Source organism: Barbus barbus (assembly GCF_936440315.1).
Source record: "Barbus barbus genome assembly, chromosome: 5".
Classification (NCBI taxonomy): Eukaryota; Metazoa; Chordata; class Actinopteri; order Cypriniformes; family Cyprinidae; genus Barbus; species Barbus barbus.
The window spans coordinates 33812559-33836120 of NC_136733.1; the positions used below are offsets into that span (position 1 = coordinate 33812559).

Genomic DNA, 23562 nt, shown 5'->3' on the forward strand with positions numbered 1-23562 from the left:
ACCCGCTTTAACAGGGAAGCCCTGAACTCAAGAGCACTTCACTGGACTCTGTGAAAGCCATCAGCCTGAGAAACTCTTTTATTACACCCCCATAACATCTCATAGGCTATTTCCTGGAATAGAGACTGAGAAATGCATTTATGCAAGGAGAGATAATGTTTGGACACATACTGTACCTTTGATCTGTTCATTATTATATGTACAAAATAAATCACAGTTAACAGGAAATAATTCTCTGATAAGCTCAACTCATCTTCCAAAAATGACCCTACAGTGCAAAAACATCAATGGTGCATGAGCACTCCCTTGTGGTCAAAAGTGATACAACAGAACTTACGATGATACAAGACTGAAGAAAGAAGAGAACAGAAAAGACTTTATTTTAGATTTCACTGAGAATTAAATCATAACACAGCATGAATCACACAGAGGTTCCTTCCTTGGCACATTGACTACCACAATTTGCGGAAGAAACCCACAGTGCCTTCACAGTAACATCTCTAGCTCTGTAAAACAGAATCGGGAAGATCAGTGGCACTGAGACACCATGAGAAAGGCATACAAAGTTACGTAGAAAGTCTGATTATTAAAGCAACCTCTATGAAATGCAACCTCGGAAATAAAAAGTATACAAATCTTAGTCAGCTGAAGAAGAAAAAAATCAGTCCTGGATTCCATAAATTATTATTTCTGCGAGTTTTAATCTCAACGGTATGAAAAAACTTAAAAAGTAGCATATTTCTAGTGTTAGTGTATGCTTATCCAAAAATAAAATGCAAGTCAGAGTCAGTTAACGTATTACTTCTTACAGATAAAGGGGGCTCTCACCCACGTAAGGTGAAGCATTTCACCTATTCAGTGTATGAACATGAGCCCAGATTGAGTGAATGCAAACAGTAGATTTCACACTCAAGAACAGGAAGGACACTTGTATAATTGCACAAATGTGTGCACTACTACTAGTAAATCATGTGACGTCTACTCAAAATAACAGGCAAATAAAAAGTGTTTTCCAAAACTCTCAAAGATTATATTAAATTAATATGATTTACAATACAACACCCTGGCCACATGCAATGTTAGCTAAAGCTATGTATAGAGAACAGTTGTATAGAAGCAGATATGCTACAGAGGCACATCTGTAGAATTATTCACATGAGTACTTTGAAATCTCATTGGGGCAAAAAGCAAGCGAGGAAATCTACGACGGTGAGATTTATTCATGTTGACAGGTTCTTGAGAGAGAGAGGAAAAACCGGAAGAGCTTTCAGAATCTCATTCTCTCAAAGGATGCTGCCAAAGTGAAGGAGAACTTGCCAAAGCCCAAAAAGAGCCCGAACACATTTTGAAACCATCCCAACAGGAAATAGTACATGTATTATCGATATAAATCTATGATATATATTTATGATTCATATTTGTTATATCCACAGGTACATCAGTCGTAAAACCGTGTACACTGTAAAGTTTATCTATTTATAATTAAATTAACAATATACCACACTCACATTTATAACCGTCATATACTGCATCTCAATCAACAGATAAAAAAGGTAAAGTAATAAAAACTAAATGTTGGCCTACAAAGTAAACCAATCATTTACAATATGTTTTTTCTTCTTCTCTATCAAAACATCTCATGCACAGAGAGGTTTCGATATCTGTGGGAACTGGTTTGAAAATAGGCTGGGTCCAGGTGCTTTGTTAGCATGAAGGCATCTTAAAAAAGCATCTCAAACTCGGTTTCAGAAAATAACCAGACCAAAAAGCTCACATGGAAGACGTACTGTATACTAAAAGCCCTTATGTAGGAGATATGCATTGTATATGTATAGTAATGCCTTCTCTGGTTGCAAATAAACCAAAAGAAATCTCATGGACAAAATGCATTGAACTGACTGTCTATTAAGCACTGAGGCTACTTCAAAATGGCATAAATCACATTCCAGCACATTTACAGAATGCAAACCCCACAGTCTTTCTGGGAAAAAGACGACAGGAATCACTGACTACGAGTTCTCAAACACCTGCTTGGTTTATACTGATCGACACGGTCCAAAGCAAGTCATATAGATTTAATGGCATCCATAATGTTTGCCCAAAGCAGCACAATATCAACGGAACACCCAAAAACACAAGAAAACATCAAAATGCTAACAAACATCAGCCTTTCCACGTCACAATAAAGCACACGAGATTATCTGTCCTACTTACACTACCTTTAGGCTAAAGGCTGCATCTTTTATTCGCGTATAACCACGTCGGCTGATGGCGCATTTGAGGTCCAAAGGAAAACTGGATGGTTTTAACACCAGCATGATTTAGTTGTTTTCTTCGACAGCAATTTTACAATGAAACTGCCTTCGCTTCTCAGGCTCAGGGTGTAAACCTGGTCTGCTGCTAACTTGAATGTATCTTCCACAGATCCAACATGCAAACTAATACATCAAAGAACACCGAAAATGGAAACGAAGGCCAAAAAACAGATCACTCCTTCACACACACACACACACACAAACTCCTCAGCTCACAAGCAGGTTATCGAAACCCAAATTCTGCACTTTAAATTCAAGCAATGTCCACCACTACAGAAAGCCAATGAAAACAAGAAACATTCGAGGCAGAGGCACACAATGCTCAAAGGGAATGTCAGAAGACCATCGATGCGTACGAAGCTAACTATGCAGTCGCAAAATTAACGCATCGACATCATTCGTTAGTGTGACTCTGTGTCCGTCTATGCACGAAACATTCACTTACGAGTAGCTCAAACACTAAGGAAAGCAAAAAAGTACCCAAATAGTGAGTGCGGCACAAACCAAGCGCTTGGAAATGAAATGACGTCTGTCTTGTGGAGAAAGTCTTCTCAATCTCTATAAAAGGCAAGGTGCCACATCTATGGCACAGGCAAGTAGTTACATTACAATCACAGCTGACAGCTATCCCACTACGAGAGAGTGAGAGGTTCCCAAAGGGCAACTATATTACAGTAGAACTGCACAAACTCTGGGAACGATTTTGGTACATAATGCAGAGTGGTGTCACGCCCAGCGCAGTATTGCACTGGGTACCGTAGTCTCTTTGGGCTCATGCGAGCACGGCAAAGAGCTCGGACCGAGGGAACAGGCCTCAGGACAAAAAGTACTGCACGGGAACCACTACAGGCTGGAGAGAGGAGCATGGCGGAGCAGCGGCATCTGACACCTTAAAGGCCTGTGAGGTCAACGATGGCCTTGATGAAGATGGTGTCATCTCGGATGTAGGAGTTCTTGGAGTCTAGTTTGGAGAGAGGGCAGAAGAGAGGGCAGCCGCTGGCAATGTTCATGTCACTCACAGGCCTCTGGAAGGAGGAAGAGGAAATGTCTGGCCGGAAGGCATCGATGATGTGCTCCCTGTTGTTCTGATCCAGCAACATGAGGGTGACCTGAGGACCAAGGTGTTGGATAAATATTTCAATGACCAAAAAGGTCTGAGTTTAGACAGGTACGAATGGATGCAAAGCTGAAGCAAGTCATTCACGATTCAGTGGAAGGAACAAGAACCCCATAAAAAGCATAAAGTGAGAACATAAAGGGATGGAAAATGGCCACGGTCACACATTATATGTGCATGAATGACGTACTTTAGAAGTGTCCACAACAAAGATGTTACATGTTGATTTCACATAGCTGACACAAAAATGTTTCTTGAAAATGGTATAAAACAAACTAAATGACTGTAAAAATGCAATGTTGTGGTAACCAAGTGAAAAGCAAAAACATAACACTATCAGTCGAAAGTTTGGGGTTAGGTTTTTCTTTTTTTCTCTTTAAAAAAAAATAATCATGATGTGAGAGTATTCAAGAAGTATTTTCTTCATTACTATCAGTAAGTTAGTAATGAGTCACAAAAAAAAGCAGCAGCACTTCACAGACTTGAATTTGGAAAGTCTGTCAGGATTTCAGGAATAAAAAAAATTATCAGACACAATGTTAGAAGTTGATCACACTGACCTTCTGAGTGAAAGGCCACTTAAGCAAGGCATCGCTGTGTCCCCTCATCACCACGAAGAACAGAGACAAGTGAGTACCACGTCCCGTCCCATCCCCATTCAGATAGATGCGCAAACACATCTTATAGCCATATTTGCTTGTGTAAAATGCTGTAACACAGAACAGGGCACTTTGGAGTGAGATGTCATACCTTAAGATGTCCATGTCAAAGCTATTCTTAATAATGAACACGAAACTATAAAAGTAAAATATACAAAGTTAAATTACCAGGCGAGAACATAGCAGGTGCCCGTCCGGCTACAGCATCTTGTCTCTTCTTCGAAAAGTCAGAGATCTTCCAAACAAATACACCATCATAAGTGGCAGCGGACATCTCCCTCATCTTTGCCTCCATCTCCACGATGGAGAGATCCCTAAGGCCTACTATCCTCTCCAGCTGCCGTACCTGCATAAAAATATAGTATTGAAGGAAACTATATCTCAGACTAAAAAAAAAAATATTTGCTTTTACATCAGTCTCTTCACCTTGTTGTTGAGTATCTCAATCTTGTCCTGGTCAAGTCGGTGCTGACGGTTATAGGCCTCCATGGTGGTGGCGGAGCGCTCCATCTCACGGTTGAGCACGCAGACGATGTTCTCAAATGTGCTTACCTTCAGCTCCAGCTCCTGACAGCGGCGGCTGAGCTCCGCTACTTTCGTCTTCTCACTGTGTAGCTGCAGCTCCAAGGCTGCCCCGACGGCTGTAGGGAGTGGGGTGAAAGACGTACCCAGCGTCGGAGCCGGCAGTGGCAGCAGCGGCGCACAGGCCCCCTGCACGGGAGCCCCTGCTCCACTCAGCTGGCCCATCTTCAGCTCCAGCTCCCGCAGAGACTGATGCAGCTCGTGGATCTTATGGCTGGCCAGTTCCAGACTCTGAGGTTGCAGACTCTCCAAGTTCACCTTGATGCCCATGATGAAGTGCAATAGGAGGTTTAAGTGCTCGTAGGAACAGGCTTGCTCATGGTCATGGATCTTCTCCTTTTCCACCTACAAAAAAATCAAAGAGCCTGATGCTAAAAAAAACATTTGTAGAACTGAAATGAATATGAAGTCTAATGGATGCAGAAAAACTCTGATTACCTACCGTCATATCACAGCCTACAACGTGAAATCTGCAAGGTGTTCTGAATTTAGTGCACAGTTTAATGTGGTCCACATACTGCAGAAGGAAAAGACAGATACCCTAATGAAAGTAACTATGAAAAGGCTATATCAGCATAAACAAAACACACAATATAAATAAAAAAAAATAAAAATAAATTGTGAACAGCCTAAATGCTAAATGCTTACTTTCTCTCTGGGAATTTTTTTCTTGGCACAGCCTTCACAAATCATTGGGTATTTAGGGCATATCTCATCATGGGCCTAAAAAAAAACATGTTCTTTAGCAGTATCACAAAAATCCAAAACTAAAAAGATGAAAGCCATGAATGAATAAAGGATTGAGTAATGATACTCACATTACAGGTAAAATAAATAAATAAAACAGTTCTGATTTTTAATGTTAATACGAAAAAGTGTTACCTTAATGTTTTTAAAATGAAATGGCTCCTTGCAGTATTTACAATTAAGAGTCCTTTCTGGGCATTCTCTCTCATTGTGACGTTCAAGTTCGTTAGCTCTCAGAAGCTCTTTGCATGATGGGCAGGGAAGGATCCTGAAGTCACACTTTCCCTCGTGGTTTGCCTTTGAGAGATAAAGAACCATTCATATGGTGCATGTCACTTTAAAATGGTTTGTAAACTACAAACAACACTGCTTAATAAAATAAATAAATGATTAAGATGATTTGCTGGTCTTAGTTGATCCCCCAGTCTGGTCAAGCTGGTTTGTTAGTGGATTTGAGGCACTTTTCAGATGGTCAGGCTAGGGGATCTGCTTGCCAACCAGTTATGTACGAGCCTGGCAAACCTGGTTTAAGCAGTTTTTTTTTTTTTTTTAAAGCAGGGAAGGAACACGCAGTACCTCATATTCTTTGATGGTGCCAGTCCAGCTGCATTCCTCATTGATGCAAACAGCTTCAAGAGCTTCAACTTCTCTTTTGGCAGCATTGTCAGGAAAAGCCTAAAAAGAATTTGCACATAGTGAAAGTGAAATCTTCTTCCAAATTTAATTTGTGACCCTGGACCACAAAACCAGTCTTAAGTCGCTGGGGTATATTTGTAGCAATAGCCAAAAATACACTGTATGGGTCAAAATTATTGATTTTTCTTATATGCCAAAAATCATTAGGACATTAAGTAAAGATCATGTTCCATGAAGATATTTTGTATATGTCCTACTGTAAATATATCAAAACTTAATTTTTGATTAGTAATACGCATTGCTAAGACAACTTTAAAGGCAATCACCCTCAGATTACAGATTTTCAAATAGTTGTATCTCGGCCAAATATTGTCCTAACAACAAATCATACATCAATGGGAGGCTTATTTATTCAGCTTTTAGATAATGTATAAATCTCAATTTTGAAAAATTGACCCTTATGACTGGTTTTGTGGTCCAGGCTCACATTTGTCTCATTACTGACAGTAGAAAAAGTTGTTAAGGCCCTGTTCACACCAAGAACTATGACTATAAAGATCATTTTTGTTCACACCAATGGAAGACAACATTCTGTTTATTTTAAGCACAGAAAAAAACTGTTTCAATAATACTGTTCCTCTGTGGTGTGGACTTTTCTATTCTTATAGAATTACAATGCGTTTTAAACGTTTGCTGTTATTGTTATCGTTATCCTTTTCGATGTATAAAAACTGGCTGCCTAAAATGCCTAACATTTGCCACCACGCTTCCGAAAAACTTCAGAGGAAGTCGCAGATTACTTCAGTTACTGTAATTAATGTAAAATTAGAAAAACTGTATTATAGTGAAACTGGATATTTTTCCAAATTTAAATTTAAAGGAACTTTGTAATTAAAAAATGTAAAAGGAACTTTGTATTAGCCACCACTGTTACAAAAATGTCCGAAATATACAAAACAAAAAAATGTATGGTTGTTTTACAATAGTAAAAGTATTTTAGTAAATGTGGCAGTTTTGTGGAAACTACAGTGATTATAGTTTGTGAATCATCATTTCATTTTTATTTATTTTTGGAAGGGTTATCAGCATTAAAAATAATTCAAAGCTATTAAATTTGACTGTATAATAAAACGAATACTTACACAGCCCTGTTTCAAAATTGATGTTGGTTCTTCAAATATGTCCTCCTTTATACAAGCACTGCATTTCTGTGGTCCGGAGCTGCGATGGAAAAGTAAAGGTTTCATGCACACAAGCAGAAAAAAAATCTCGGATAAATACAAAGGCACACCACATTTAGTAAGAGCTGATTTTGACAATAGCAGCAACAGTCTGGCTATAGTAGTTTCCCAGCTCGCCCAGCTAAACAAGCCGAACACAACCTGACAGCCTGCTTTTATTTATGTTGCCCGATCTGTGGCAACGTTTACTGCTTGCATCCCCATAAAATATACCATAAAAATGGCACGGGAGGCCTGACAGGTTGTGTTCATCTTTTGTAGTGTCGAGTCAGGTGGGCCATCTGGACTCCATGCCGCTTACCTCACTGCTTTATTAAAACAATAAGAACAGAAACGATGACCGCACTGCGCCTGAAACGGTCTTCTAAGGATTTTCAGACAGATATTGCACAGATGCTTGTCCTCCAGCTTGTTGGCGAGTATTTTCTTGGGGAAGCCAGGTTTGTTGCCTTCTAATGAAGACGGTGGTGATGGTTCCTGTGCAGCCATTATTCCCGAGCGCGCATGTGACCAGGCTCCGGAGAAGAGACACGGATCTTTCTACACATTTCACTGAAAGGGGATGTAAACACACGATTTTGCATTGTGTCATATAAAATATTTAACTTAATATGCATAGTTAAATTCATCTAAATACACGCACGGTTTAATGTTTATACAGGCATGACAGCTATGACAAAATAATACCGTCGTCTGGATAAAGTTTTATAGCATGTTGCATTTACTGTAGTTGGGGTCTCTGATTATTTTCATAACAATAAATATTGTTACGTTTTAAAATCAATTTAAAATCCTACCATATTATGGCCCAATGAACATTATAAAACCTCCTGCAGTGCAGTGAAACATTGTATCAAATACATTCAGCCTTCTTGCCGTGTGAAGTCATAATTTATTATTATTATTAATATTATTTATAGTGTTCCTTAAAAAGGTGAGTAACAGTAGGCGTCGTATGCTCTCCAGCTGCTCATGGGTGGTAGCGTCCACTAGGGGGCGAATGATGACAAAATACGTGAAGCTAGAAACCAATTAATAAATTACCAAATAAAAGTCTTCTGTTTCTTTTATTGAACTACAATTACGTATAATATGATGCATATTTTTATATTATATTATTATTACTTCTACTATTATTGTTGTTAGTGTTGTTGATATTTAAAAATAAAAACTAGTTAGTTTTAACATGACTGCCTAAAACCTGTCAAAAGTAATCTTTAACCTAAACTAGGTTTTTAGTGACAACGCCACCTACCGAATAAGAGGACCAGCGAAGATGGATGACAATTAGAGTGTGAGTATCAAATGTGAATCCATTTTTATTTGTTTAACATTAAAAATAATTGTGATGAATAAATAGTCTTGAATGCATCCATCATATATTAGCCTCTAATGCTGTAAAATGAATTGTTAGCACATTATTGCATGCATGATAAGCCAGTGTTGACTTATTGGCAGCACAATAAACTGTAGCACGTGCGTTGTGAAACCTTATTAATTACTCATTGTTTTTCCATTTTAATTAAGTTAAAATAATCTTTATGTTTTAACTGTCACGTGCTCACAGTTACCCCACAATACATGTTATGAGTACGTCTCTTCATTTTGACATGGTTTTATAATGTTGGTTGAGACATATGACATTTTAATAGTCAGTCATAACACATGATAATAATTGACTATTAAAATACCACGTGTTAGATTGTGTCATTTACTGTACTCTATATGAAGTGCATAACAATATAATGTATTGTGCATGTTTCTGCCCTTTCGAACCCTACTGTATATTATATCTTATGCTGTATTTCAATTAACAATTTTCTTTTGATAGGCCATCATATATGGGCTGGCTGGGCTTCAGAATTGGTCTCTGCAGGATGCTGAGCAGGCCTTCCTCTCCGGTCCTGATTATCACAGGTAAGAGTAGAAAATAAATTTGTTTTTACACAATGTCCAATGTATCCTTTTTTTAAGCGTTAACAGTATTTCTGTTAACCTAGCAGTGACTATGTTCTCCATTTACTATTTCAGTGAAGTGGAAGAATTTAATAGGGTGATAGAGAAACAATTGAGAAAAGAGGGGAGAGCATCCAGGTGGTGCTGCTGCATACATCACAATGTGTGCTTTAAACATTTAAAGGTCAGGAAAAGTCAATAATATATTATTTCTATTCAGATTTCTTGCATCTCTCTCTATTACTTTTTTTCTCTGTTCAGATGGGCTTTATTGACATGAATGTTTCAAGAACCTCAAAATATTTTTTTTTCCAAATCTTTGAACGGTATGCGATAATATTATTATGAACTGGTATGAAGATTGATATAATTATTTTTGTATCATATATGTGTGTGCGCTCTGTGGTAACTAAGATCTTTTAAATATGAAATTTAAAATTAGAGAGTAGAGCATGTTATCCTTATTTCATTCACTTCTCTCTCTTAGGAGTCGGTGAAGACGTTGTCCATGAAGTTCTTTCTATGTGGTTCACATCATGAACAAATTTGTTTTTGTGTGTGTTCAAGTTCAACTGTTGTAATATATTATTTTATAAAATATACACATCTTAAATCTACCCCCAGAGTCATCCTTGTCTTCCCTCTGTACTTGAAAATGTGACTGAAAAGACTATGATTTCTTGTTTATTTTACTTGAGTTATTATATTATGTTACTTAGACCCAATAATTACTCAATATTCCTAGGAACCAGGTTTAATTGCAATAAAGAAAGTAGTATTTGGGTGTAATAAAACTTTTAAAAAACTCTTATGTAGTTAAAACTGGGTGGAAATACTCGCTTGATGGCACTTTATTCGGTCCTGGAACTGCGGTTCTCCGACTCGGTAGGTGGCGCTGTCACAAAACACTGGGGTCCTAGAAATGCGGTCCTGAAAGTGCGGCCTCCGATACTGCATACGGATAATATTGGGTCTTCACGGAGACCGCCTCTTGTTGATACTGTTGTGTCACGAAACGAAAGCTGAACTGATAATTGCGGTAGTTGGCACAGATCTACCTCAGGCCAGTAGTAGTTTATTACTTGTTTCTGTGTATATTTACAGAGTCTAATCTCATGACCAATACTGTAGTGCTCGAACGGACACTCTTCGAGATGACAGCCGGCCCAGGCATCTAGATTAAACTAATCAGACTTCAGAGCAGCTATTTAAAATACCTTTGTGCCTATTCCGATGTGTTGACAAAACGCAGTTGACTATCTCTGTATCATTGAATAATTCCTTTAATTTCTCATTCTTAGACTGATAAGTACTAGCGAGTAGTTTTACTGATCTAGCAAAACAACAGCTTCAGGTGGTCGCTAACAGGCTAAGGCAATAATAAGGTAAGTGTGTAATGCTAGTATGTCTATTCTAGCTGATACCATTTTAATGGAAAAAAAAGAAAATATAAGTCATATATTAATAAAGCGTGTTGTCCATTGAACGCTTTCACGAATGAGAGCGAAGTACAACCTTGGTTTCACTATGGTGTATTTTTCCTCTTTACCATACCATCTATATTTTACTAAGGACATTTTATCCAGAAACAGTTTCATGGAGTCAGGTATGTGTTTAATGAGTTTTTCTTTTTCACACAGACTATGGCCGAGGAAAATACCCAGTTTTGCAGTAATTGGTGAGTAAAATAAATATAAATGAATAAAAATTGTCATCATTCACTTACCCACATGCTTTTCCCAGTACAGGACAAAAGGACATGTTAGACAGAATGACCGTTTCAGTCACCATTCACTTTCATTTCATCTTTTCCCAAACAAATGTAATTTGAATGGTGACTTATTCTGTTATTTTGCCTAACATTATTATGTTGCACAGGAGAAAGAAAGTCAGGTTTGGAAAATCTTGAGGACGAGTACATAGTTTTTATTTTTGGGTGAACTATTCCTTTGGATAAGGAATGCTGTTTAGTAGTTTCGGTTTATTAGACAACCCTTTGCTTTCACTTAGGTGTGTTACCAGTCCCTTTCATCAGTCTGTTTGGCTGTACTACAGTCAGTGTCTTCCCTTCCTGACTATCATGATTAAGGATTTGGCTGACACGCTTTTATCAGTAGCAACTTGTTACACTTTTTACAGCAACAGTTTCCCAGGAGTAACCATCAGTTAATTGTCTTAGGGCACAATGGAAATTGTGGTGTTTATAGAACTGATAGCGAGTCAACCAACTGACCATGATATGCTGTCTGTCTCTAGCAAGCATGACATTCCAGAAGCCAACTTTACAACACATGAGATCCACTGTCGGCGGAATATTGCTCTTTGTGAGGTGTGCCAAGAGCCGTTTCCTCATGCTGAGCTTGTGCAGCACAAAGAGATGGACCATGCAGAGGTACAATCCAGACATGATGTATGAGTAATTGACTGTATATTTGATCATATCCTTAGGGACCTAAATCAGATTACTGTAGACATGACTTAAAAAAAAAAAAAATCCAGTTAACTGTCCTTAATGTTGCTTCAACATATGACTTTATTCAGCAGAACACACACACTAAATATTTTGAAGAAATGCCATATTTTTAGGTCTGTACAATGAAGGTCAGTGGAGTCAAAACAGAAGGACATTTAGAGATCTTAGCAGATCTTTTTTGTTTAGAGTGAATAAAAATCAAGTCACTATCAAATCAAAATTGACTTCTTATTTTGTAGTAGAATACTGCAGGATTTCTTTTTTTTAATTCATGTGACTTTGTGATCTTTAATTAAAAACATTAACTTAACCTGCCTCTTGCAACGACATCTCTTCTCGCAACCTGTCACTCATAGATCACAGCAATTAGCAAACAGTCCAGCCCTACTTTTTTTCCTCATTAGAGAAGACTTTTAACTCCGATATACCTAGCAATAGATAAGAAAAGACGATCACAATTTTCCCTTCTTGCTGACTTTAAGACAGTAGGATATATTGAACATCAGCACAGTTTTAAATAGCATGTATTTAAATATAGCATCCATAGTTCAGAGAAGATTGTTCATATCTGGTTTCACTGCTGCTAAAAAAACAATTACCCAGCAATGGTTCACACCTGACATGGATCTTAGAAGATTCTGGCTGCTGTCTTTTCATTGCATTGTTTGTTTAGAATGCAGCACTGCAAGGATTATTGGGGCTAGAATACAAACTGTCACTTATTGGAGTAGTATAGCCCAAGCTCTAAAAGAATTGTTTTAAACTGATGATGTATTATTCTGTGGTAACTTGCTGCCTGGGTTTATTTGTATGTTCCTTTTAAGTTACCCTAAAGTATTAATCACTTACTGTACTTGTGTCTTTTGCCCCCCCCCCTCCCTTTTTAAATAAAAAAAACAATCACAAAAAAATAAATAGCATCCATGTTATGTATATTGCAGAATGAAACGGAAACAGAGTTGTTGTTCTTCTCCCCAGGCTGCTAAACTTACGTTTTATCAAATCTAAACCTCTTTTATAGGAACAGTGCAAATGTGGATTAAAGATAGAGAAGCGGTTCATAGAGGTCCACCAGGTACAATATAAACAGTTATGCATATTGCTGTGTTCAGTGATGAATTCTGTAGATTTGATGACTTCTTGCCCCTTTCAGAGGACAGAGTGCAGTCATCGACTGGTCCCGTGTCAGTTCTGTGATCTGGAGGTGGCCTCCTTTCAGGCTAAAGAGCACGAGGATTACTGCGGCACCCGCACTGAGCCCTGCCCAGTCTGCAAGTGTAACGTTATGCTGAGAGAACAGCACATCCATCCAGCCCTGTGCGGAAGTCTGACTCCACCTCAGGAGAGGCACAGTAGTAGGGCAGGGGTCCAGTCCCCTGGAGTATGGTTTGAGGCGCATTCAATCCATAACCTAATACACAATAATAACAGCGCGGGGGCAACAGACCGCAGGGGTCCTCCACGACCCTTGGAGGACAGACTACACAACAGCACCAGAGGAACAGTGAGGGGAGGAACCAGGAGAAACGCAGAAACAAGGAACAATGATTTTGCTTATTGTATGTATCCACTCGGCTGTTTTAGTCCTTATTCAGAAAAAATATTCACAATAAACTAGGGATGGATGATATAGCCTTGACAGATTTTTTTATTTATTTATTTATGTAGATATTGGATATTCAATTGTGAATTTCCCCAGCAAATGAGGCACAGACACACGACTGAAGTGGCAATTAGGCTTCTTTACACACTGTTTAATGGTGCTTAAAGGTGGCATAAATACATTTACATAGCAATTAAAAGTACATTACTAACATTATACTAGGGGCTGAGGTGGGTCAGAGCAACATTTATTCTGGGTTTTATGCTGCATTAGATCTTCACAGAATATTGAGCAGACACACAGCAGATGTGCAAAGATGCCTTTAGATTACTTTTGTTGTCATCTAACACTTCAAGTTAATCTTTAAAAACTACTAATAATGTAATAAACACAGTTAAATGTGATATTTAGCAAATCTCAATTAATTTTCATTTTTAGTACTCTAACCCCCACGGTTTCACAGGCAAGGCCTAATAAGCGTAGTCGCAGACTAAAATGTAAGTCTGAGCTGTTTCAACTGAAAGAAACGTGTACTGATTGTCAGCACCTTTGTTTTGTCTCAAGATGAACACCAGTAATGTTTTCTCTTTTTTTGTAAGGCATGTTTATAAAAATTACTTAAATGTCCTAATTGAACTATGACCTAATTGAACTAAGCCCTTTCTGTGAAACCAGGCCTAAATTATAATGTTTCCATATCTAATTTTGCTTGTAGCATTTAAAAGAATTTTTAATGATGGTTTTAAATTTTTAATTAAAATTTTTAAATTTGTAGTATCAGTTCATCCCAACAATGGGTTTTGAACATGTTGAATACGATGGGAGCTTTCGTCGGGTATTAACAGGATGCTGGAGGGAAAAAAACTAACCTTCCATTCTTCTCATTTCCTCAGTGCTGGATCAGGAAACGGAGCTGGGCAGCAACAACAACAACAGCCTACTGTGGTCTTTGGGACAGCTGCCAGACTATGAGTCCTCCAGTCTGGACTACATGCTGGCCCTCAGCCTGCAGAGTGAAGGTGACTTGGAGGACCCCCGTCAGGAGGGCGTGTGGACTGATGTGTGGGACCGTCGCATGGGAAGGACACCAGCCCCGAGCAATCTCACTTCCCAGCTCTCCTCCAGCACTAACAACAACTGCACAGCGACCTCTCCTAAAACCAACCCAACGGTGGGCCACAGCCCCTCCTCAAACATCATGCTGCCTTGTGAGTTCTGTGAAGAGCTCTTTCCAGAGGAAGACCTTATCTTACACCAAGTAAGTGATGAGGCCTCAATCATCCCGTCATGTTACACTCACTCTTGGCTTGATATTTAAGCCAGGCCTCTTGTGTCTTGATAGAGCTGGCAAGTGTGAAGTTGCATCAGCCACAGTGGTCCTTAAAGCCTCTAGAGTCGCCTCTTTTGAGCGCCATTACATGTCTACGTTAAAGGAGTACAACATAAGCCATGTTATTCATGGAAGGCTATTGTAATGTCAGCACTGATGTTGAATCTCCCACTTCATTATTTCTTGTCAGGTCTCTATTGTTTCACAATGTGGTGTTTAGTTTCCATGGGAACCTCCTCGAATTTCAGCACTCTAGCTTCTCCCACAGGCCGAACCCTGATCAGAATCTTCTCCTCTTTCTTAGGCCATAGAGTAGGGGTTTGCCATCCGAGTCGCTTGTTTTGGATTTTTGCCTTTAGTGGCCAGCATGAAGTAAATATTCGTTTTTTTTGTCTTCTAGACCGGCTGCAGCCCAGCCTCTGCTATTGCTTCCTTCAGTAAACAAGCTCCTTCTCTTCAATATGAAGAAATCATCAGTCAAGGGGCTAGTCATGTCATTCCTCCCCGCACACCCAGCCCGCCCACCCTGCCCCTCTCTGTGTCGCCGCTCTCCTACAGTTCCTCCTCCAGCCCCGTTGAGGGCGACGTGCTCATTCCTTGTGAGTTTTGTGGTGTTGCCTTGGAACAGGATGTACTCTTTCACCATCAGGTATAGCATCCTGTGTTTTTCTCCTTAACATAGCAGGTCTTACAAATAAAGTTTTACATATAGACGCATTGAATCAAAGAAGCTGAATAGCAACAAATAATAATACATTCAGTGCCTATAGAAAGTCTTCATACCCCTTAATTATTTTCATATTTTGTTATGTTACGTTATTGTTAACATGCTTTAAATGACTTTTTTCCCACATAAATCTACACTTTACAACTTTACAAATTTATTAAAAAGTAAACACTGAAAATGACATTGCACAAGTCTTCATACCCTTTGCTTTAACACTTCAAATTTAGATCAGGAGCATCGTGTTTGAGATGTTTCTATACTCTGACTGGAGTTAACCTGTGGCAAATTCAGTTGATTGGACATGATTTGGAAAGGCGCACACACAAGTCTATATAAAGTTTAATAGCTGAAATGGATGTCCGAGCAAAAACTTAAGCAATGAGGTCAAAGGAATGGCCTGCAGAGCTGAGAGACAGGATTGTGTTGAGACAGATCTTTGGAAGACTACAAAACAATTCAGCAGGGTTGAAGGTTCACAGGAGCATTTGGCCTCCATAGATGAGGTTTGAAACAATCAGGACTCTTTCTAGATCTAGCCTCCTGGCCAAATTGAGCAATTGAAGGAGAATGGTCTTGGTTAGAGAGGTGATCAAGACACTGATGGTCACTCTGGTTGAGCTCCATGATCTTATATGGAGATGGGAGAAACTTACAGAAGGACAAACATCACTGCAACACTCCACCAATCTGGGCTTGATGGAAAAGTGACCAAACTCAAGCTTCTCCTCAGTAAAGATACATGAAACCCTGATTGAAATGTACAAAAATACACCCAAATAACTCTCAGACTATGAAATAAAAAAGATTATCTGGTCTGATGAACCTCAATTCCTTATTCATGTCAGAGTTTTATGACCTGCATAAAACCATCCCAACGGTGAAGCATGGTGGCGGCAGCATCATGCCGTGGGGGTGTTTTTCAGTGGCAGTGACTGGGGAAGTGATCAGAGAAGACGGAAAGCTGAATGCAGCTGAATACAGAGATATCCTTAATGAAAACCTGGTTCAGAGCACTCAGAACCTCAGACTGGGCTGAAAGTTCACCTTCCAATATGACAATCACCCTACGCACACATCCAAGACAATGCAGGAGTGGCTTAGGGGACGACTCCATGAACGTCCTCGAGTGGTTTGGAACCAATCAGACATCTTTGGAGAAACCTATAAATGGCTGTCCACCGATGGTCCCCAGCCAACCTGACAGAGCCTGAGATGATCTAAAAAAAAAGAATGGCAAAAAAACAAACAAATGCTTATGTGCAAAACTTGTATTTCACATAATCGCACTCTCCTCTCCACCTGTAGCTGGTGTGTGGTGAGCGCACTGGCGCCGTTGTACTGTGGCTGCCGTCGCATCATCCAAGTGGATGCTGCACACTGGTGGTGGTTGAGGAGAGACCCCCACATGATTGTAAAGCGCTTTGGGTGTATGACAATACACAATAAATGCGCTATATAAATGCATCATTCATTCATTCAACTTGTTGCATCATACCCCAAAAGACCTGAGGCTTTAATTGTTGCCAAAGTGCTTTTTTTAATTAGTTTTTTATCATGTGTAAGCACTTGTAAAAGTAGAGCAGAAATGGAACCCACCGCTTAGTTGTTACCTTTCAATCTCATTATACTGTACAGGACAAGTGTGACCTCCGCCCCCAGACAGCTTATTCAATCGACGGATTGTCTCCACTGAAACCACACCACACCGAGGAAAATCTCAGGAAATCTCCTGAGAGGCAGAGAAGGGTGAGACATCAAGGTGAGCCACCAAAATAGATGAACATAATCTCATTGTGTAATCCATTTATTAATTTTACTATATGTGTCATACTGTATGTGTTACTGTACTGTATGTAATCGGCCGTACCTCTGTATCTTGCTGTAGCTGACCCAGATGAGGAGCTCATGCGGGAGACAGCTCAGGGGTGGCAGAAAGGCACCTCAGGTTTGAACCAGTTGCTGCCCTCAGCCTACGGTTACACTAAGAACACAAATGCTGAGCAACAGGTGAAGAGCAGGAACCAAAGGCACAGAGTAGTAGAAACGAACACGTACTTAAATGACAGCCTCAAGCCCCATTCTACAACCACCTCGGGGTATGCTAAATATTTTTCATGTATACATTGGTGTAATGATGATGAGAAAATTCTGGTTACATTAAAACTAAAATGTGTATATTGTTCCCTGACAGACCTTCACAAAGAGGAAGGTTGGAAGGTCGAAGGAGTGATAAAAACACAGATACACCAAAGGTATTTATGTGAATTGTTACAGATAAATAAGATTTGGAAGACCTGCATGCAGGATATATTAGATGATATGACATATTTTGATTCTACAAATACTTTCTGACTTGTTCAACATTACATTTTTATCACCAGGTGCCTAAAAAACATAATGTTGAAAAATAGGAGGAGTAGAAAAGGGGAAAGAGTCTAACCAATCTTTGAGTCAAAGCAGTGACCTGTTATTACTGTCTATAGGCTATTATGTTTGTGTCTGTAAAACATTTACATGTCCAGCTTTGGCTTGTAAATGTATTTCTTTAATTGCACTAGTTTTTTTTTTCTCTTCATTGTATTTTTTTCTATGGTGTTTGTATGTGATTTTAAATGTTGGTTTTGAGATTTGTAGAATTATTTTTGTTTCAAAGACATTGTAAAAATGTTTTGTATTTTACTCCAAACTATACACGTTATAGTATAAATATAGAAACTCCCATAAAACTTTACTGTATTGTTTTATACATTAGTTAATGCAGTGGTTAACAATGCTGCATTTATTAATCCTGGTTAATATAATTTGTTACATATACATTTTAATGTTAATATTAGTTCATAATGCATTGTGAACTAATAATGCACTAATGACCAATATTAGATTTATGAACTTCAATTAACAATGATTAATAAATGCTGTAAAAAAATATTCTGAATGCATTCACTAATGTTAACCTGTTAACCCGCATCGGCCCGTGGGCGGGCCGGAAGGGCGTGGTCGGGCGTGGTCGGACTTTTTATTACCTTTGTTTTAGAACAATATTCAATCAATTATCATTAACTATATATCATTTGAAAGCTAAAACACTCAAGATTAACGATGTGAGCTTGTTTTTGAAATCAATACACCAGAGAGGAAAGGGTTAACAGAAATGCTGAAAGACCGGCCATTTAAAATGAACAAAGCGAACCGCAGTACTCATGTTTGATCGCCAATAGCGCTGGTCAGCTCAGACTATTCCAAGACACACCAGCATACATTTCAAGAGAAGGGTCCACTCTTCAAAATGCATCCACTTTTTAATCCAAAACAACGAAAAAATAGGGGAAAACACGATAGATCCTCCTTTGTTTACATAAGCGATTCGAGTTATAGTTATCGATAGCGTCCATTTTCCAATAAATATCGATTATAATTCGTATTCCAGCTTTGAAACGCCATCTATTTCCAGCAGAATCGTCTCTTCCGAGTAAGAATAGCCCTCCCTCGTCTCTCTCCTTCAATCGCAGGAGCTGTTATAACCCGGGACAGTAAGCGCGTCCGTGAATGGGTCAGCGAGGTGTCAATCCGGACACATCACAATAGGGGTGTTTGAACCCAGCCAATGCCTCGCCAGCACAGTTTTGATGGATGGAAGTGTTAGCCAACCACAAGGACGTTTAAAGTGATTGACAGTTTGAATAGTTTACGTAAGATTGTTTAGAGAATAGCTCGGCGTATTGTCCGTGTGTTTTCGTGCGCTCTCGGGTTACGCATGAAGCGTACACATAATGGCGTCGCAGCGCTACACAGACTGGCTATCAGCGAACAGATGTTGTCCAAAGCTCACATCTGAATCTCTCCATCGTGGATCTTCGACTTGAGAAGTGTTTCTGTGGCGTTTGGTGGTGTTTTGGAGGACGTGGGGAGAAAAATGGCTAATTTAGTAGCCGAATACGCGCTGAGATCGCTGGGAAGCGTGGATAGCATTAGCACGTAAGTGTCTCCACCCTCCTCTTGAATGTTTATGTGTCTTTATCATGTATTTGCAGCTTTTGTTTCATGTTAGCTGTTTTAGATTCTAAAAATGACAACGGAGAGGGATAATATGAGGGGATTACATGAGTTTTGTTCGTGTGGGTGGGTGGGTGGGTGGGTGTGTTTGTTTGTGGGTATGTCCCGGTTATTGTGTGTGTGTGCGTGCGCGCGTGTGTGTGTGTGTGTACAAAATGTAAACAGTGTTGCAAGTTTGATTTGTTTTGCTTACACACTTTCTCACTCTTTTTCTCTCACTCTTCCCTGTCTTTTCAGAGGTCTGGTGAATCCAGATGGTCAGAAAAAAAACCATTTTAGTGGCTGCTAGAGCGTCTTCCTCCACTGTAAATACTGTAAATAGTTTTTTTTTTTTATTATTTAGTAATATTAGTAATAGTAATCTATTACTATATTAGTAAAATAGTAATATTCATAATATTCACCATATAAAATAAATAAAAAATACAAATGTTGTAAAAACAATGTATTTTGCATGTTTTGTGTTTTCACTAGTTCAAAAATGATCAAATCTGTTTTGGTTCACTGTTTTCATTATTGGAATTGTTCAGAATAAAGACTGTTTAGTTATGTTCAAATTCTGAAATAGTTTTGTGTTTTTTTGTGGTTTCATTGGTAGAGCAGTTCTGAATTGATATACATATGTAGTATGCAGTGTCTTATGGAGTCTCTAAATAGCATTTTTGAAAGGATTCCTAGACTTTTCTTGAAATAAAATATCCAAATGACTTTTCCAAAGCTTTTCTTGAAATGAAATACCATAAAGATGTACTTTCTGTAAGTCTTTACCTATAAAAAATTTATTATTTCATATTTTATTTCAGGAAATATTTAGGCGTTTTTTTTCAAAAATGCCATTTGTAGACTAACCAAATGACTAAATGAGTCAGCACTACAAATGCTGTTCAGAAATAGTTTTTTATTGTGTGTTTTGGTGGGCAGAGCAGTTCTGAATTGATATACATATATGTATTATGTAGTTTTGACTCATTTGGACATTTGTTTACAAAGTGTCTATTTGGGGTCTCCAAATGGCTTTTTTGAAAGGACGCCTAGATTTTTTTTAAATAAAAGCTTACAGAAACTACATTTTTGGGAGTATCATCCTCAAATTTGAATCAAAACATGGTCAGATGTTCAGCTTTATCTTTATGGTGTTTTCAGGCCTTTGGCATGAAAGTCTCATCCATTTTTCCCTTAGTGAGCTTCATTAAAACATATCGCGAGTCAATTTCATGTATATTTTACCTTGTTTTACTCTATTGCTATACTAATTTTGAGTTATTATGACTCTAGAGTAACAAAGGATCAAGTGTCTAGTTTCAAACAACACCAGATTTTTAAATATAGACCTTAGGGTTCAAGAGCTACAGACATTTTTATTTGGTTATATCGTTTTTTACAAAATGCTCAAAAATAGGGGCGCAGGGTAACAGGTTAAAGTGTAGTGTGAAGTGCTGCAGAAATTCTTATTTCATCCTGAGTGTGAAATAATTTTACAATGTACAGGTAAAAACATCAAAATGAAAGAAAAAAAATCAAACTGTGGATATTTGAGAACTTTTTATTGTAAGGCTGTAGTATGGTGGCAAAATTGGTTATGTTGTTATCTTGATTATGATTTATCTTCCTTGGGTTATGTAACATTTTCAATAAAAATATTTTGCTGTTGCTGAAGCTAGGATGGCCATCACATTGGGTTGTTTTTTTCTAGTCTACAAAGGGATAACTGGGCATTTCAATTATCAGAAGATCAATATGGACTCATCTCTTATCATTTTTTGGACATGCACTCTGTACTCTGCTTCTTGCACAAGAAAACCATACAGGGGTTATGAGAACGTAAGTAAGCCTATGGGTGAGACTTCCAGTTCATTAGCCGCTATCTGTAAATCAGAATCAGAAGGAGCTTTATTGCCAGGTATGTTTACACATACAAGGAATTTGTTTTCATGACAGAAGCTTCCACATTGCAACAGAATGACAGTGACAGAACAAAAAACACAGATAATAAAAAGAGGAATTAAAACTAGAACAAGTAAATAAGGAATAACAATATACAATTGTATGTACAGGTTTATAACAATAGACAGTTTTGTATGTACAGGTATATTATGTGCAATTTGAAATGTAGACTTAAGTATGTGTGTTAGATGAGTGTATAAGTGTGTTCCACATTTATTGTCAAGTGTTCATGAGATGGATTGCCTGAGGGAAGAAACTGTTCCTTTGCCTGGCCATTCTGGTGCTCAGAGCTCTGTAGTTTGCTGGATGTGAGGGGTCCAGAGTGATTTTGCCAGCCCTTTTGCTCACTCTGGATGAGTACAGTTCTTGGAGACTGGGGAGGGTTGTACCAGTGATTTGCTCAGCAGTCCGGACTACCCTCCATAGTCTTCTGAGGTCAGATTTGGTAGCTGAGCTGAACCAGACAGTTATTGAAGTACAGAGGACGGATTCAATGATGGCGGAGCAGAACTGTTTCAGCAGCTCCTGTGGCAGGTTGAACTTCCTCAGCTGGTGAAGGAAGTACAATCTCTGCTGGGCCTTTTTGACAATGGAGTCTATGTGAATGTCCCACTTCAGGTCCTGGGAGATGTGACCCTGGACCACAAAACCAGTCTTAAGTCGCTGAGGTATAGCCAAAAATACATTGTATGGGTCAAAATGATTGATTTTTCTTTTATGCCAAATATCTTAAGTAAATATTAAGTAAATATCATGTTCCATGAAGATATTTTGTAAATTGCCTACTGTAAATATATCAAAACTTAATTTTTAATTAGTAATATGCATTGCTAAGAACTTCATTTGGACAACTTTAAAGCAAATTTGCTCAATATTTTGTTTTTTTTTTGCACCCTCAGATTCCAGATTTTCAAATAGTTGTATCTCGGCCAAATATTGTCCTATCCTAACAAACCATACATCAATGGAAAGCTTATTTGTTCATTTCATTATTACTTATTTAAAAAAATTGACCCTTATGACTGGTTTTGTGGTCCAGGGTCACACACACACACACATATATATATATATATATATATATAGATATATATATATATACACACTGAACAAAATTATAAACGCAACACTTGTTTTTGCCCCCGTTTTTCATGAGCAGAACTCAAAGATCTAAGACTTTTTCTATGTACACAAAAGGCCTATTTCTCTCAAATATTGTTCACAAATCTGTCTAAATCTGTGTTAGTGAGCACTTCTCCATCCACCTCACAGGTGTGGCATATCAAGATGCTGATTAGACAGCATGATTATTGCACAGGTGTGCCTTAGGCTGGCCACAATAAAAGGCCACTCTAAAAAGTGTTGCGTTTATAATTTTGTTCAGTATATATATATATATATATATATATATATATATATATACACATACATACATACATACATACGTGGCCCTGGACCACAAAACCAGTCATAAGGGTCAATGTTAATGTATATATAATAAATATAATAAAATTTATCCATCCATCCTTCAGAAAACTTGACATCTATGTACCCAAGCTGGAATGGGAATAACGGACATGTTTACACATAAAGCTGACTTCTCAGGAATTTCAAAAGAAAATTTCTATGTTTTAAAGGTAAAGACACAAATCAGTTTTCTTAATGATGTTTAAAAAATTACCAGTAATTCAAAAATTCATATAAGATTATGAAAATTGCTATTTCACTTTTAGGTTTTGCATAAAACCACCCTGGATGTAGATGAGGAGGGAACCACCGCAGCAGCAGTGACCACAATTGAAATCAAATTTGCTTCGTTACCAATGATGTTCTGCTTTGACCATCCATTCATGATCTTCATCACTGACCAAAAAAAATGACCACATCCTCTTCTTAGGAAAAGTTGTCAACCCAGCAGTGATTTGATGAAGTGACATTCAAGATTTATTCAGCAGATGGCCATAATTTAACAACTATCATCATCCCATCATGCTAACCCCTTAAGAATTTTTATTAGACAACTGTTGGTGTTATGTACTGTATGAAGATGGTTGCTAGATCTTCTTTAATAGTGAATTTCTGCTTCTATTATGGCTATGCTAAATGTAACAATAGGAAAGGTGTCTTCAAAAGATTTCAGTAACATAAGAAAAAAGTAACTGGCCACAACTGTTACTTTTAT

General features: G+C 38.2%; 2 protein-coding genes across 4 annotated transcripts; one reads left to right on the plus strand and one right to left on the minus strand.

The window, feature by feature from the left end:
- Positions 1–351: 351 nt before the first annotated feature.
- On the minus strand, positions 352–8275 carry LOC306869754 (TNF receptor-associated factor 2-like). 2 transcript variants are annotated; one of them, XM_079416656.1, is made up of 11 exons: positions 8095–8275; positions 7599–7849; positions 7199–7277; positions 5997–6095; positions 5556–5717; positions 5322–5396; positions 5116–5190; positions 4518–5018; positions 4260–4437; positions 3993–4141; positions 352–3424 (listed from the first exon to the last, which is right to left on the minus strand). In XM_079416656.1, exons 2-11 carry the CDS (start codon positions 7784–7786, stop codon positions 3206–3208), a joined length of 1725 nt encoding a protein of 574 aa, XP_079272782.1. In that variant the 5' UTR covers positions 7787–7849; positions 8095–8275; the 3' UTR covers positions 352–3205. The 2 variants fall into 2 exon arrangements, with proteins under 2 accessions (XP_079272782.1, XP_079272783.1); XM_079416657.1 differs by lacking the exon at positions 8095–8275 and having other exon boundaries at positions 7599–7914.
- A 1877-nt stretch (positions 8276–10152) lies between these two features.
- Positions 10153–22035, plus strand: LOC306869755 (TRAF-type zinc finger domain-containing protein 1-like). 2 transcript variants are annotated; one of them, XM_079416659.1, is made up of 13 exons: positions 10153–10316; positions 10555–10638; positions 10894–10931; positions 11510–11645; positions 12748–12801; positions 12880–13285; positions 14223–14587; positions 15060–15308; positions 17022–17145; positions 17272–17482; positions 17578–17638; positions 17768–18334; positions 20855–22035. In XM_079416659.1, exons 3-12 carry the CDS (start codon positions 10897–10899, stop codon positions 17795–17797), a joined length of 1671 nt encoding a protein of 556 aa, XP_079272785.1. In that variant the 5' UTR covers positions 10153–10316; positions 10555–10638; positions 10894–10896; the 3' UTR covers positions 17798–18334; positions 20855–22035. The 2 variants fall into 2 exon arrangements, with proteins under 2 accessions (XP_079272785.1, XP_079272784.1); XM_079416658.1 differs by having other exon boundaries at positions 10164–10638.
- The last annotated feature ends 1527 nt before the right edge of the window (positions 22036–23562 follow it).